The sequence below is a fragment of the Loxodonta africana genome, chromosome 24, assembly GCF_030014295.1.
Source record: "Loxodonta africana isolate mLoxAfr1 chromosome 24, mLoxAfr1.hap2, whole genome shotgun sequence".
Taxonomy (NCBI): domain Eukaryota; kingdom Metazoa; phylum Chordata; class Mammalia; order Proboscidea; family Elephantidae; genus Loxodonta; species Loxodonta africana.
Window position 1 is genome coordinate 31,927,476 of NC_087365.1, and position 13,119 is coordinate 31,940,594.

A 13,119-nucleotide genomic window follows, 5' to 3' on the forward strand; every position below is an offset into this window, starting at 1 on the left:
GCTGGGGCCAGGGCAGGAAAGTGTCTGTAGATCACACAGGGTTGGGGAAGAAAAGACCCACGGGCTCTGTGAGCTCCAGCAAACCACTCTGTCTTGCAAATCTTCCTCAGCAGCTGTCACCCTTCCAGCCCCTGCCATCTCAGCTGTAAATGGTCACCTGTCCGCCTCCAAGGGCTAGGAGTGAAAACACTCAGCAGGAGAGCTGCTGTTCAGGGAAGGCTTAAGTTTAGTTTAGTTTTGTTTTGTTTTTTAACCCAACTCTTTCATTTCATGGACAGGACATTGCTGGAAAGTGATCTACCCGGTCTCATCTTGATGTTTAATGTTTAACCCAGAAACCCAGTGCTGTCGATTCTATTCCGCCTCATAGCGACCCTTTATGATTTAATGTTTAAATGAACCAAAAAGGGAGTGCAATTGAGTGCCAACATTTTTAGAAAGAGACTTGGATATAATCTGCCTAAATGTAAAATGCTCCTGTCCTGTTTCTAGGAATTTGCCCTACAGAAAACATGTGGTATTTAGATTTGTTCATTGGTGATCAGGAAAAAAAGATACATACATTGCCTTAACAAGAGGGGAAAGCCACCAGGGGGCGCCTTTTGGTCAGGGGCTCAGTCAGGTTAGCCCAGAACGCCTGGATTTAAATGACAAAAATAAATGACAATACCCAGCCTCTTTCAAAGAACATTCCAGTCTTTTACTTCATCCTGCCCTAGATGCTTTCATTATAAAAAAAAAAAAAAAAAAAAATTATAGAAAATATAATTTAAAATCCTTCCGGCCCTCCCTACCCCCTAGGAGCAGTACTTGGCATTGTGACCAAGTCACAGGGGATATATAGCTTCTCCAGCTTCAGTCGCCCCCACCTTGATCCACCGGGCTGCTCACAGCCTTCCTGTTTTCCAGGCCAACTCCTGCCTTCCCCACCAGCCTCACCTATCCTCCACCTTGCAAGATCCAGCACAGGGGCTCTTCTGAGAAGCCTCCTGCCCAAACCTAGGCAGCGGCTTCAGGGTCAGGGCTCCAAGCTACCCGTCACCTTCCCCCCTCCCATAACCACACATACCTACCTGCCCAGGAGCTCAGAGAGGGAGGGCCGCAAAGGCAGCAAGGATGCTTGTGACCAGCTCTGGTTCCAGAAAGGCCCATTCTTGTTTTGAGTAAGAGGCCCAAGGGTTATCCCCTGCCATGCCCCAACCCCCTGCCCAAGTGTGTGGATTCACTGCCTCTGGCCCCTTGGCTTAGGAGTGACTTGCCTCCACCCCAGGGCACTGAGTTACAGCTGTGGTTTCATTTGAGCCCCACAGCACACCTGTTCATTCATTCAACAAATATTCATTCAGAGCCAAGCTCTGTGCTAGGGAGAGAAAAGACAGTAAAAAAAAGACAACAAATAAATCCAATGATGTTAAGTGTCATAAAAAATAATGGGGTGTGAGGACGCCCAGATGGGTGGTCTTGGTGAAGACTTGACTAATAAAGAGTTAGCCACAGGAGGCCAGAGCAGCAGAGTGACAGGGAGGCTGGCAAGACATGAGGCAGGAGGAAAAGCAGGGGTTGGGCCATGCTGCCTGACAGATGGGGAAACCAAGGCACAGAACCAGGGGGCTCACATATGACCCTGCCGGTAGTTCAATGTCCTCTTCCTAAGTGACCCCTCATGCAGGGCACCCAGACCTTTGTTTAAATGGTTCTTAGTCACCTGATGTGGCTCATAGGTCCACCCTGGGGCTCCTGAGGGCAGGGGCTGCATCGTACTCACCTCAGGAGGCCCAGTGCCTGGGTCATTGTTGTAACCCCATGTGACAGAATAGAACTGCCCCATAGGATTTTCTTGGCTATAATCTTTACGAGAGCAGATTGCCAGGTCTTTCTTCCAAAGAGCTGCAGGGTGGGTTCAAATCGCCAGCCTTTCAGTTAGCAGCTGAGTGCTTAACCATTATACCATTATACCAACAGGGCTCCTTGCCTGGGCCGTAGTAGGTGCTTAATAAACATTTGTTGAATTGGATCTTAAGATCTCCAGTTTGCACTCTACAGCTAATATGTGGAGTCACCAAGAGTTGGCACCGACCAGACAGCAAATAACAACCATCTCCAGGATGCCCGGAGTCAGGAAAATGGTGGAGGCTCCGACAGCATGTCAGCCAAGCCCAGTGACTGCTGTATTCAGACCCTGCTGTCACCCATATAGCTCCTGAGTGCTAAATAAATGGGCTGATTGGGTCTTGCAGCACTGTGTTTTCTGGCCCCATGGCTACCTGCTGAAAAAGCCATCACAGATTAGGGGTCCTGGCAGTGCTGAGGGCATCATGTGCCCCCAAAGAGTTCTGACCCCAGTTCTCACCTTGGTTTCACCTCCAATTTTAACTCCAGTACAAACCCTGGTGGCATAGTGGTTAAGTGGTACTGCTGCTTACCAAAAGGTCAGCAGTTTGAACCCACCAGCAGCTCCTTGGAAACTTACGGGGCAGTTCTCTGCCCTACAGGGTTGCTATGAGTTGGAATTGACTTGACGGCAATGGGTTTGGTGTTTTTTTTTTGGAACTCCAGTACTAGCACAAATCTCAATGGTAGAAGCTTCCAGAGCTGTATTTCAAGATGTCTTTGGCAATTGAGACAACATTACTATCTACCTTGCTAGTGCCTGGGGGAAGAAACGCCCCCCTCCCCAAGCATTTATCCATCCGCTACATATCAAGCACCTCCCAAGTTGGAGGGTGGGCTTGCTAGAGAGCTGAGGAGCCCTAGTGGCACAGTGGTTAAGAAACGAAACGTCGGCACTTTGCTCCACTGGAGGAAGATGTGGCAGTCTGCTTCCGTAAAGATTTACAGCCTTGGAAACCACATGGGGCAGTTCTACTCTGTCCTATAGGGTCACTATGAGTCGGAATCGACTCAAATGGCAATGGGTTTGATTTGGTTTCTTTCTTTTTTTTTTTTTGCTAGAAAGCTAAGCTGGGGGAGGTGCAAGGAGAGTGGTCTGGGGCTCCCCATGGGGCCGTTTATCAGCTCTTACAGGAGGAGCAGGAACCATGGGGGTCAGGATGTGGCAGGTGTGAATGGAAGAGGAAGCAGGAGATCTTCAGCCTAGTTGTTTCCCAATGCAGTCTGGGAACATTCCACTTCTCCTGGTGTTAAAGCGTTTCTGAAATGATCACCTCACCCCCACTTGCCAGATGAGGATCCTGAGTTAGACAGGGAAGCACAGAGCAGTGCACGGGGTTTAGATGCAGGGGAAGAGCGCTGACTCCCACCTCCTGCTTCTAAGAGGGAAAACATCCATCCAAACAAGAACTGGCATCTGCACCAGCCCTAGAAATGCAAGTTCCCCGTCCAGTTGGGGAGATAGACTCGTAAAGTGCAGTGCAGGGTAAACAAAAAAAAAAAAATTTTTTTTTTTTTTAAATGGAGTCCCACCAGAGCACTGTAGGGGGACAAAGGAGATGGCCACCTCCATGGGGGACCATGTCTGGCATGATGGAAGAGGTAGGCTGGATGAGGCATAATGCCAGCGACAATAGCAACAGCTGCCCCAGCAGCCATGGCTATCACTGACTGTGGCTCACTGTGAGTGCCAAGCACATACATCTTGCTTCAAGTAGTCCTCCAGCAGCCCAGCGCGGCTATGGTTCCCATTTCAGAGACGGGGAAACCAAGGCAGACAGGTGAGTAGCTTGCCCAAGGCCCTCTGGGCAGGAAGGTGTAGGGCTGGAGAGAAAAAGCTGGCACACTGGTTCAATGTGTTAACCTAGGTAACACCGACAGGGGCTTCTAGGAACCCAGTGTGTTTAAATTTACCAACTTGTTCAAACTGCTGTCAAATAAAGACCTTCACTCTTGCCTTCAGTATCACAGCCACCATTGCTATTTCTTCCTCCTCTCAGCTGTAGAGGGGCCCCTTTCCAGAGTCTTTGCACAAAGATCAGGACATAGGGGCCAGGCTCAACTTGGCCTGCTGACAAGACTGGCAGAAGACCTTGACCCAGATCCACCTCGACAACTGGATTTTCCAGGCCCTCCAGGGGCTGCCTCCTCCCATTGGCTCCCACCGCCCCTGCCGCCTGCAAATTGCTTCTAAGTGTTGAATCTAATCTTAAACGCCTGAGAGGAATGAGACTGTGGATCCTGGAGGAGCTACTCCACCACCTCAAGCAAGTGAGTCTCAGAGATGACATAGCAGGTTAGACCCAAGTCCCCGGCTCCCCCATGCCAGGCTTCTCTTCTGGAGCCAAATAAGAGGGAGGGGGCTTCCTCTAAATTCACCTTCTTCACAGGCTTTACCTCTAAAAGGCAGGGAGTGAAGTGTAAGGAGTGGCTTTGGGGCTGGGTAGACTTGGTTTGAAGCCATGCTCCCCCACTTAGTTGCTGTGTGACCTTGGGTAAATGAATTCCCCCCTCTGAGTCTGTTTCCTCAACTATGTCACTGAGTTCTCACTACATTAAGAAACAGTTTCTTAATGTAGTGAGAACTCAGTGACACAGATGTCCATAGGACTGAGCGCTCCACATGGGCCTCTGGCAGGCAGGGGTTGATCATGGGCATTCCCGATGCTTCCTTTTCCTCTAACCCTCGCTGTGAATACACCCGAGCTCACTGTGCATGTTTTCTGTCTAGGCTTTGAAACAGGCCGGAAATCCCTCCCCAACTAGCCACAAGCACAGGGCTTCTCTTGGAATGATGTCTCTGACCCTGCAGAGATGACAGGCCTGGAGCTGGCCTTCTCTGGTGAGAGAGCCCAAGGGGTGGGGTGTGGATGCAGAGGGCAGAATTCTTCCCTGCCTCTGCCTCTGGTTTCCTGAGAGCTCAGCAACACCCTCTCTCCCCGCAGAAGCCTACTGGGTTCCTGGCCTGGCCGCAGGGGCTGCTGGGTGGAGGGGTATTTAGGGAGCCGCCTTTACCCCCTCCTGGGACACATGTCTGCTGAAAGCAGCGCAGGCTTGAGGCGGGCAGTGGAGCTGAAAGCTGCTGACAGCAGGCCTCTGACAAGAGGAGGGTGGGGAGGAGGAGGCGAGAGAAAGAAAAGAAGGGGAGGGAGAAGGAGAGGCTGGGCGGGTCCTGCTCCTTCCCCCACAGCCTACCCCGACAAGCTAAGAAAAGCTCTGGGGGAGAAAAACCGCCAAAGCAGCATGGTTGCCCTCCCCACTGAGCTGGAGGCCCTTCCTTCCCTGGAGCCAGCTGCCCCGGGCAGATTAGTATTCAGCTCCGGAAAACCAGGCCCCGCACACCAGCCCACGGGAGGCTGCCGGCTGAGTCAGCTTCTCTACCTGTCAGGAAATCATTCATAAAAAATGACACCTTCCCAGCGCCCAGCTCCCAGCCTCAGCCCCACTGCTGTCCCTGAGCCACACGAGCAGGCAGTCCCCAGCCCCCTTCCTCCATCCTCTCCCCCAGCTACTTCAGAGCAGACCTTTTTTCTCTTTCCCTGGGGATGAAGATGAATGGGACCAAAGTGAAATAAGGCCAGCTCAGTCGCAGTAAATCAGTATTTACTGGTCGCCTGCCCCGGGGACAACAGCAGAGTCAAGAAGGGCTGAGACTTCACTCAATGATAAACAAATGTCAGCAACTCGGCTTCCAAAAGGTTTTCACCCTCATGGCCATGTGAGTGGTGGCACTGCCTTTATCTTCAGTTTGTATCTGGACAGCTAGAGGTTCCCAGGACACCTCACCCAGCAAGACACAGATCATTGGGACAGTCTACCCTCAAAGGAAAACCAAGGTCCACAGAGGGGATGTGATTTGCCCCAGGCCACACATGAGTTCACACTTCATGTCCGTGTTCCCAAAATGTGGATGATTTTCCATGTTCTTCTCACCTCCCATCCCTTGAACCCTGCCATATCTCCTACCTGGGAGATAAAACATAGGTTGCTGTCCTGCTGGAGAATTAATTCCTTTGTGTCTGGTCTCTACTAACCTCTGCCCTATTTTCAGGTTTCCCTTCCCCTTCTTCTTCTCCAGGCACTCTGGCCTCCTTGCTTCTCAAACATACCAAGCATGCTCTCGCCACAGGGCCTTTGCACATGCTACCCCTTCTGTCTCCTGATGGTTGCATGCCATGTTCCTTATCCTCAGCACCCTGTCACCCTATCAGAGAGACCTTCCCTGACCACCACAGAATACTGCTCCATTCATTATTCCCTATCCCTGCATGAAGACAGTTCCCATCCTAACTCCGTATTACAAGTTAATTATCCATTTCTTTATCCATCTACTATCTGTCTCCTCAGGTAGAGTAAGCCCATGAGGTTAGTTTTGCTCACCATGGGGTCCCCAAGGCCTAGCACAATGCCTGGCACAAAGGAGACATGTGGTAAATATTTGTTAAATGAATAATTGAATGACTTCCCATTGTATAAAATCAGCACCCCTCAGGCTAGCACTTCAGCCCCTCTGTCCTCTGACCCATACCACCGAGCCAACCAGTGAAATGATCTGCACGTGTCATCTTCATCCTTTGTTCTCATTCGATGTTCATGAGAGGGAGGCCCAGAAGAGTCTGCAGGGGCTGGAGGGGGTGTAGGGGTGGGCATGGGGGAGTGACTGCTCAAGGGTACTGGGTTTGCGCAATGAAAATATTCTAAGGTTGACTGTGGTGATGATTGCACAACTCTGTGAATATACTTAAGACCATTGAACTGTACACTTCAAAGAGGTGAATTGTATGGTATGTGATTTATATCTCACTAAACACATTGCAAAAAAAAGAAAAACAAAAAAAGAACCTGGAGGGTGAGAGTGGAGTTAGGCTTCTGGAACTCAGGTACAGGGCTACTCTACCCCACCCACCCAGGGAGCTCCCCGACAGCAAGGGCTTGTTCATGTTTTATGAAAACATTCTGTACAATACTCCTTGAACCATGGGCAGATCTACTCTCCCATGCTTCCGAAGTGGCGGAAAGTCATCAAACACTTGCTGCTTCATGAAGGGTTTCAAGCTGCTTCTGGGCCACCCTTATGATCAATCTTGAATCAGCAGTTACCAAACGCCACCAGGACTCAGACCTATGATAGAAGCCGAGGCAAATATATTTAAATTATAGGCTCAGGGGTTCTCAACATTTACATGTACATTAGAATCACCCAGAAAGCCTGTTAAAAACTCAGATGCCTGACCACTTCCCACGCCACCTGACTCTGATTTCAAAGATCTGGCCTGGGCAAGGCAAGCTCCCAGGGAGATGATGGTGCACGCTGGAGTTTGAAAGCTGCTGAGAACTACTGACCTGGGTTGGTGATTCCACACCCTGGCTGTGCACTGGAGTGACTTGGGGAGCTGATGGGTGACTGATGCCAGGGCCCACTGCTACCAGACATCCTCATATAAAGGACCTGGGCCAGGCACCGGACATCAGTGTTTTTCAGACATTCCCCCCAAGTGATTCTATTGTGCAGCCAGGGATAAGAACCGTTGACCCAGATGCTTGCTTTCTAGAATTTTCTAGCTGATCCAAGTCATAGGACCTGGGTCATCTGTGGCAGGTGGCTGTTTAGGGTCAAGGCCACCCAACTGTGGTCATCAGAACCATGGGTGAACACTGAGCACTCACTGTGGGCTGCTCCAGAAGGCAGGACACAGATGCTCCCGTCACTCTTCTACTTAACATCTGTCCATGACTCACTTTAGGATCAAGTCCAAACTCCTTGGCCTGATAGGATCTGGCCCCTGACTATCTTTCCAGCCTCTTTTCCTGCTATTCTCCAACACTCACCTCGGGCCTCAGTCATCTTTAACTACCACTAGTTCTCCCACAAGCGCCATGTTCCTTCCTACCTTTTTGTCTGCAAAAGGTGTTTCCCCCCACAAATGACATCACCTGACCTTGCCTGCCTGCCTCACTCCTGCTGGTGCCTGGTCATCAGCTTGCACCCCACCCTGGTCTGAGTTGGAGGCACCTCTACCCAGGCCAGTGGGCTGCTCCACACACTTCCTCCAGTACGCATCTATCACACTGCATTGGCGTAGCTGTCACCCTGAGAGCAAGGCTCTGTGTTCCCAGCATTGTGCAGAGCCTGGGGCATAGGGGTTCTGAGGAGTAGAAGGTAAGCAAGGTCAAGTTGTATTTTCTGAAGGTTACTTTGGCCAGGTTCAAAAGACCTCTCAGAGGATATAAGGCCTCAGACAGGGCAGTCAGGAAGGAGATTAGTCAGCACTAACTTGAGGACTAAAAAATTGCCACAGGAGTGGGAATCTAAAAATTGACAGGCCAGAAGTTATGAAGAGAGGCTTTACCATCTGGTGAAAATCTGGACTGTACCACACAGCAGCTGCGGGCCTTTGGGCAAGCTATCTCACCTCTCTGAGCCTCCCTTTCCTCATGTGTACAATGGGGGCAGCAGCTTTGGGCCTTTGGGCAAGCTATTTCACCTCTCTGAGCCTCCCTTTCCTCATCTGTACAATGGGGATAATCATAGTTCTAATTCAGGGTTGCTAAAAGCAGTAAAATAAGCTAATGTATGTAAAGCACTTAACGCAGTGCCTAACATAAGGAATCACTCAGTAGATGTTGGCAGGTATTCTCACTCAGGGAACACCAGTGCTGAAAAGGCCTTGAAAGCCATCTAAACCCGCTTTTGCATTTTAGTTAGGGAGCTGATGCAGGAAGAGGAAGGTCTCCCAGGCACCTTCTGTTCAGCTCTTGCAAATCCAGAGCAGGACCAAGGGAACTGGCTCTTCTTGGGGGCCACTGAGGACAGCGTGCGAGCACCGCTGGAATCAGCCGATGTGCTGGCCGAATTCCAGCCTGCAGTTTATAATGACTTGGAGCCTGACATATTCCCCACATTTTGCTCTGTTTCAGACAAATCATTGAGCATATTTTAGGATCAGCAAAAACCCACAATGCCTTTGGCTGAGCACTTTCCCTCTTCTTGTTGAAGCCCAAGGGTATTTTCTAGGAAATTGAGTCCATCTGTTTCTGATTCACTTGTACTTAACTCATCACCAAGCCGTTTTGTAAGAGCCCTTTGATGTGAAAATGGCCTTATTCTATAAGCCTCTCTAAGCCTTTATTTAGTCAACAGTAGGTAAACGGTCTCTGCAAAGAGGCCAAAGGCAGCCTCCAGGTCTCCCTCTACACACAGACCGGTGAAGGGAAAGTGTGGCCCAAAAGGCCTATCCTGTGGCCCTGAAATTCCCCCTTTGGGCCTATCGGGGCAAAGCAGACCTCTCCCTCACTCCAACATGCAGGGCTGGACTACACAGCCATGCCTTCTTGACGACTCCCACCTCTCCTCCCTGTGCACCTAACCCTCGGTGTCCTCCTCCCACATCACTCGCAGCCTGTCTAGATAAATTTAGGATTTCCTGTGTGTTGCTCGAGTTTCTTCAACTTGGTTTGAAGCTCCTGGAGGATGAGAAGCCAGGTCTCGTAACTCACTGCATCCCCACCACTCCTGGCACCACTCCTTGTACGCAATTACAGGGACCATTACTTCCAAACCAAAAACCTATAGAAAACATCTGACAAGCAAAAGAGTTCTCAAAGGACAAAGGGGCAGAATATTTGAAATTGGGGCTGCCCATTCAAAGATATATGGCTGCTGTTACATAATGAGCAGCTCAAAGAACTGCTGATTGAACTGAATGGACCAGGGCATGAAGGCACGGATCTGTCTCCCCTTCCCTCTGACACCCAGCCCAATGCACTCCATTATGTGTCAAACGTGCCCTGTTTCATACAGTAGGATGAAAATACTTAAGAACTCCCTAGTCCGAGAGAATAGAAAAAGCCCTTCACTAAATTCACGGGTGACTGAGTCATAAGGTGCTCCTGAAAGAAGCCAGGGTGTTTTAGGGAATATCCCTCGCTTCAGGTTGATTTCAATGCCTCACGACCCTCCCCAAGGCATCTGTTAGAGGTAGAATCTTGGCAGGGTCCCCACTGGGCTGGTCGGATTCTGTGCTTATTGAAGATGTATTTGGGGTCCCTCACAGGCAGGGTGTGTCAGAATCATCTTCCAAAGGCTGGTTAAAACACAGATCATTGGGTCCCACTTCAGAGTTCCTGACCTGATAGGTCTAGAGTTGGGCCCAAGAACTTGGATTTCTAGCAAGTTCCCAGGTGATGCTTCTGGTCTAGGGAAATTTTGAAAACCACTGGTCTAGCCTAGCCAATCATTCAGTCCTGGAGTGAAAATTTCAGGGACAGAGTGGCTCGCTACCACCAATGAATCTGTCTCATTTCCCTTTTTCTCTGGATACTGTGGCTTAGTACTAACAATCCAAAGATGAGTGATGGTGGTGGCAATGCACCGCACCACTCTGGAGCAGGCACTGGGCTTGCTGCCATACTGAAACCACCTCATTCAATCCTCACACTGTGAGGTTGACACTATCCCCATTTTACAGATAAACCTCAAAGGTGGGGAGAGGTGAAACAAACCTCCTCAAGGTCACAGACTGCTTAGCACAGGTCCTGGTGCATAGCAGGTGGCCAACACACTCTCCCTGAACTAATGCATTCCTGAATACAGATGGTAAGAAGCAATTTAAACCTGACTCCGAAGCCCAAACTTGCTCTACCACATTAGCAGGAAGCATGAAATGAAGCCATGTAAGCTCTGGGAGGGAAAGGACTAAAGCTTTTCTGAATCTAATGTACTGCTTGTCAAGATAGGGTCTGAACAAAGGAGGAGCAATGAAGACAAATGGTAAGGAGCTGGTTGGAGAGAGTCCATGAGAGAGAAATGGAACCACTTGCTAGTGGTCAAAGGCAACTCCCCAGGAATGGGTCCAGATCAGCCTTGGCAATTAGCACGGCTTCAGCAGGGACAGGCATCACTGGAAATGATTCAGGAAGTTGATGGGGAAGAAGTTCAGTTGTTCGACTTAAAAAAACTTTTTTTTTTTCAGTGAAAATAACAAATGCTGTTAACAATATAACTAATAACATCAGGAGGTAGAGGGCTACAGCTCATATGCCAAAAAATAAAATGTATAATCAGCTCATATAAAGGTAAGAATCTAAAATGGAAACTATGGACAGTGGCTGCTCCTGAGGAGTAAGGAAGGAGGTCGTTTTTACCTTGTTCAGTTCTGCACTGTTTGAAATTGTTATTGTGCACTTTTCATGTATTCTCTCTATAAATAGCGCACACCTCTCTATAAACAGAGCATACTAACATATGCAGATACTGAAAAATTTAGAAACTACAGATAAGCTAAAGAAAAAATTTACAGCTTGAAATTCCACTGCCCAGAGGTAACTATGAACATTTTCCTTTATAGTCACTTAGTCTGTTTCTATGTAAACATTATTTTTGCAAGAGTAGGTTCACCTGTAACCTAATTTTTTCTGTAAATATTATGACCACAATCATTGTCATAATACTGTCTTCTTCAGTACCAGTTTCAATAGCTGCATGCTATTGTTTTTATTGTGTATATGTACATATGCCATACATATACCATTTGTATATAATAAATCCCCTATTGCTTGACATTAGATTGTTTTCATTTATTTGCTATTATAAACTTTAGTTTTGAGCTATTATATTTTAGTCACCATACGTGTCATCCACGGTTCAAAAAAGATGATGTTTTAAGATTCTTCCTGCTTCAATGCAGAGCAAGAAAAAAATATTCATAGAAATGTTTTAATGGGGGTTTGATTTTGTAATACCTCCTGATCTATGCAAACTGTTAAAAACTTTCTAGTTAGAATTTTAAGATAAGTGAACTCTCTCTCAAAAAAACAAACAAAAACTCTTTCTAGCTGCCCATAGAAGACCAAGATTCCAATTATGGCCATGTGACCTCACACAAGTGTAATCCTTGGTGTGTCCTTTTCCTTGTTACTGGTGGTAACAGCACCCAGCATGCCCCACTCCTCCACCCCACCCCAACCAAGACAGAGTCCTTTTTTCTATGGGGAAAGAATATGGGTATTTCTGGTTAATCCACTCTTGGCCTGGCCATTACCATCTTAATGAACATTTTACCCCAAATCTAAATAAAAATAACCTGCAGCCAAAGACTAGGTTAATAGAGGATTTCTAAACAGAAGAACAAGAGTGAAACCACTGCAAAGATGATGTGCTAGCAGTAAGAAAGATCCTGCTCAAATCCCCCAGCACTGCAGCAAAATCCTAACAATCTATAGGCCCTGATCGATGCCCCTTATTCAATATTTGTGACAAAATTCCAATATAACAAAGGGGCTGGAGTAGTTCCTAGAGTTCATAATGGGATCTGCACTATAGTAAACAGGAGTGACAGCGTAATCTACTCTTGCATGGAAATAAACCCAAACCAAGCCCATTGCCTTGAAGTCGATTCTGACTCATAGTGACCCTATAGTACAGAGTAGAACTGCCTTATAGGATTTCCAAGGCTGTAATCTTTACGGAAGCAGACTGCCACAACTTTTTCCTGCAGGTTTGAACTGTAGACCTTTCAGTTAGCAGCTGAGTGTTTAACCAGGGTTCCTAGGCACAGAAATAAAAACTCTAAAAAAAAAAAAAACTCGTTACTATCGAGTTGATTCTGACACATGGCGACCCTATAGGACAGAATAGAACTGCTCCATAGGATTTCAAAGGAGCAGCTGGTGAATTTGAACTGCCGACATTTCAGTTAGCAGCCATAGCTCTTAACTACTGCACCACCAGAGCTCGATGCACAGAAATAGGGTCATTGAAAAGACAAATTGTCAGTTGCTTGTATACAGTCCTTGCCCATACGAGGCACTTCAAGAATATTTGTGGAATCAGGGAGCAAGGAGTTCAACTACTCTTGGAAGATGGGTGCCCAGTCTGACCAGCTTACACTAAAGACCTATTGGATTTGAACATGATCTATTTAAAACTGACCAACAATCAAAACAACTTTGTAGGGTCTAGACCAGACCAGACCTATTGCCGTTGAGTTGCTTCTGACTCATAGCAATCCTAAAGGACAGAGTAGAACTGTCCCATAGAGTTTCCAAGGAGCACCCGGTGGATTCGAACTGCCGGCCTTTTGGTTAGCACTTTTGGTTAACCATAAAACACCAGGGTTTCCTTGCAGGGTCTATTATTCCAGACCCAGGCATGTTTCCTAATAGTTTTGCATGGAGCCTCTATACCAGGCCTCATTTCATTTCAACAAAGAGGTCTTACAAGGTGGGGTG

At 48.0% G+C, this 13,119-nt stretch overlaps 1 protein-coding gene across 1 annotated transcript in view; it reads right to left on the reverse strand.

Annotated features, from left to right (window-relative positions):
• Window positions 1-6,610: 6,610 nt before the first annotated feature.
• Window positions 6,611-13,119, reverse strand: part of COMMD7 (COMM domain containing 7) — a 32,457-nt gene continuing 25,948 nt past the window's right edge. The window contains exon 10 of the mRNA XM_023550145.2: window positions 6,611-7,012. Within this exon, the coding sequence (XP_023405913.1) occupies window positions 6,987-7,012 (26 nt within the window). The 3' untranslated portion in view covers window positions 6,611-6,986. The remainder of the gene's footprint in view (window positions 7,013-13,119) is intronic.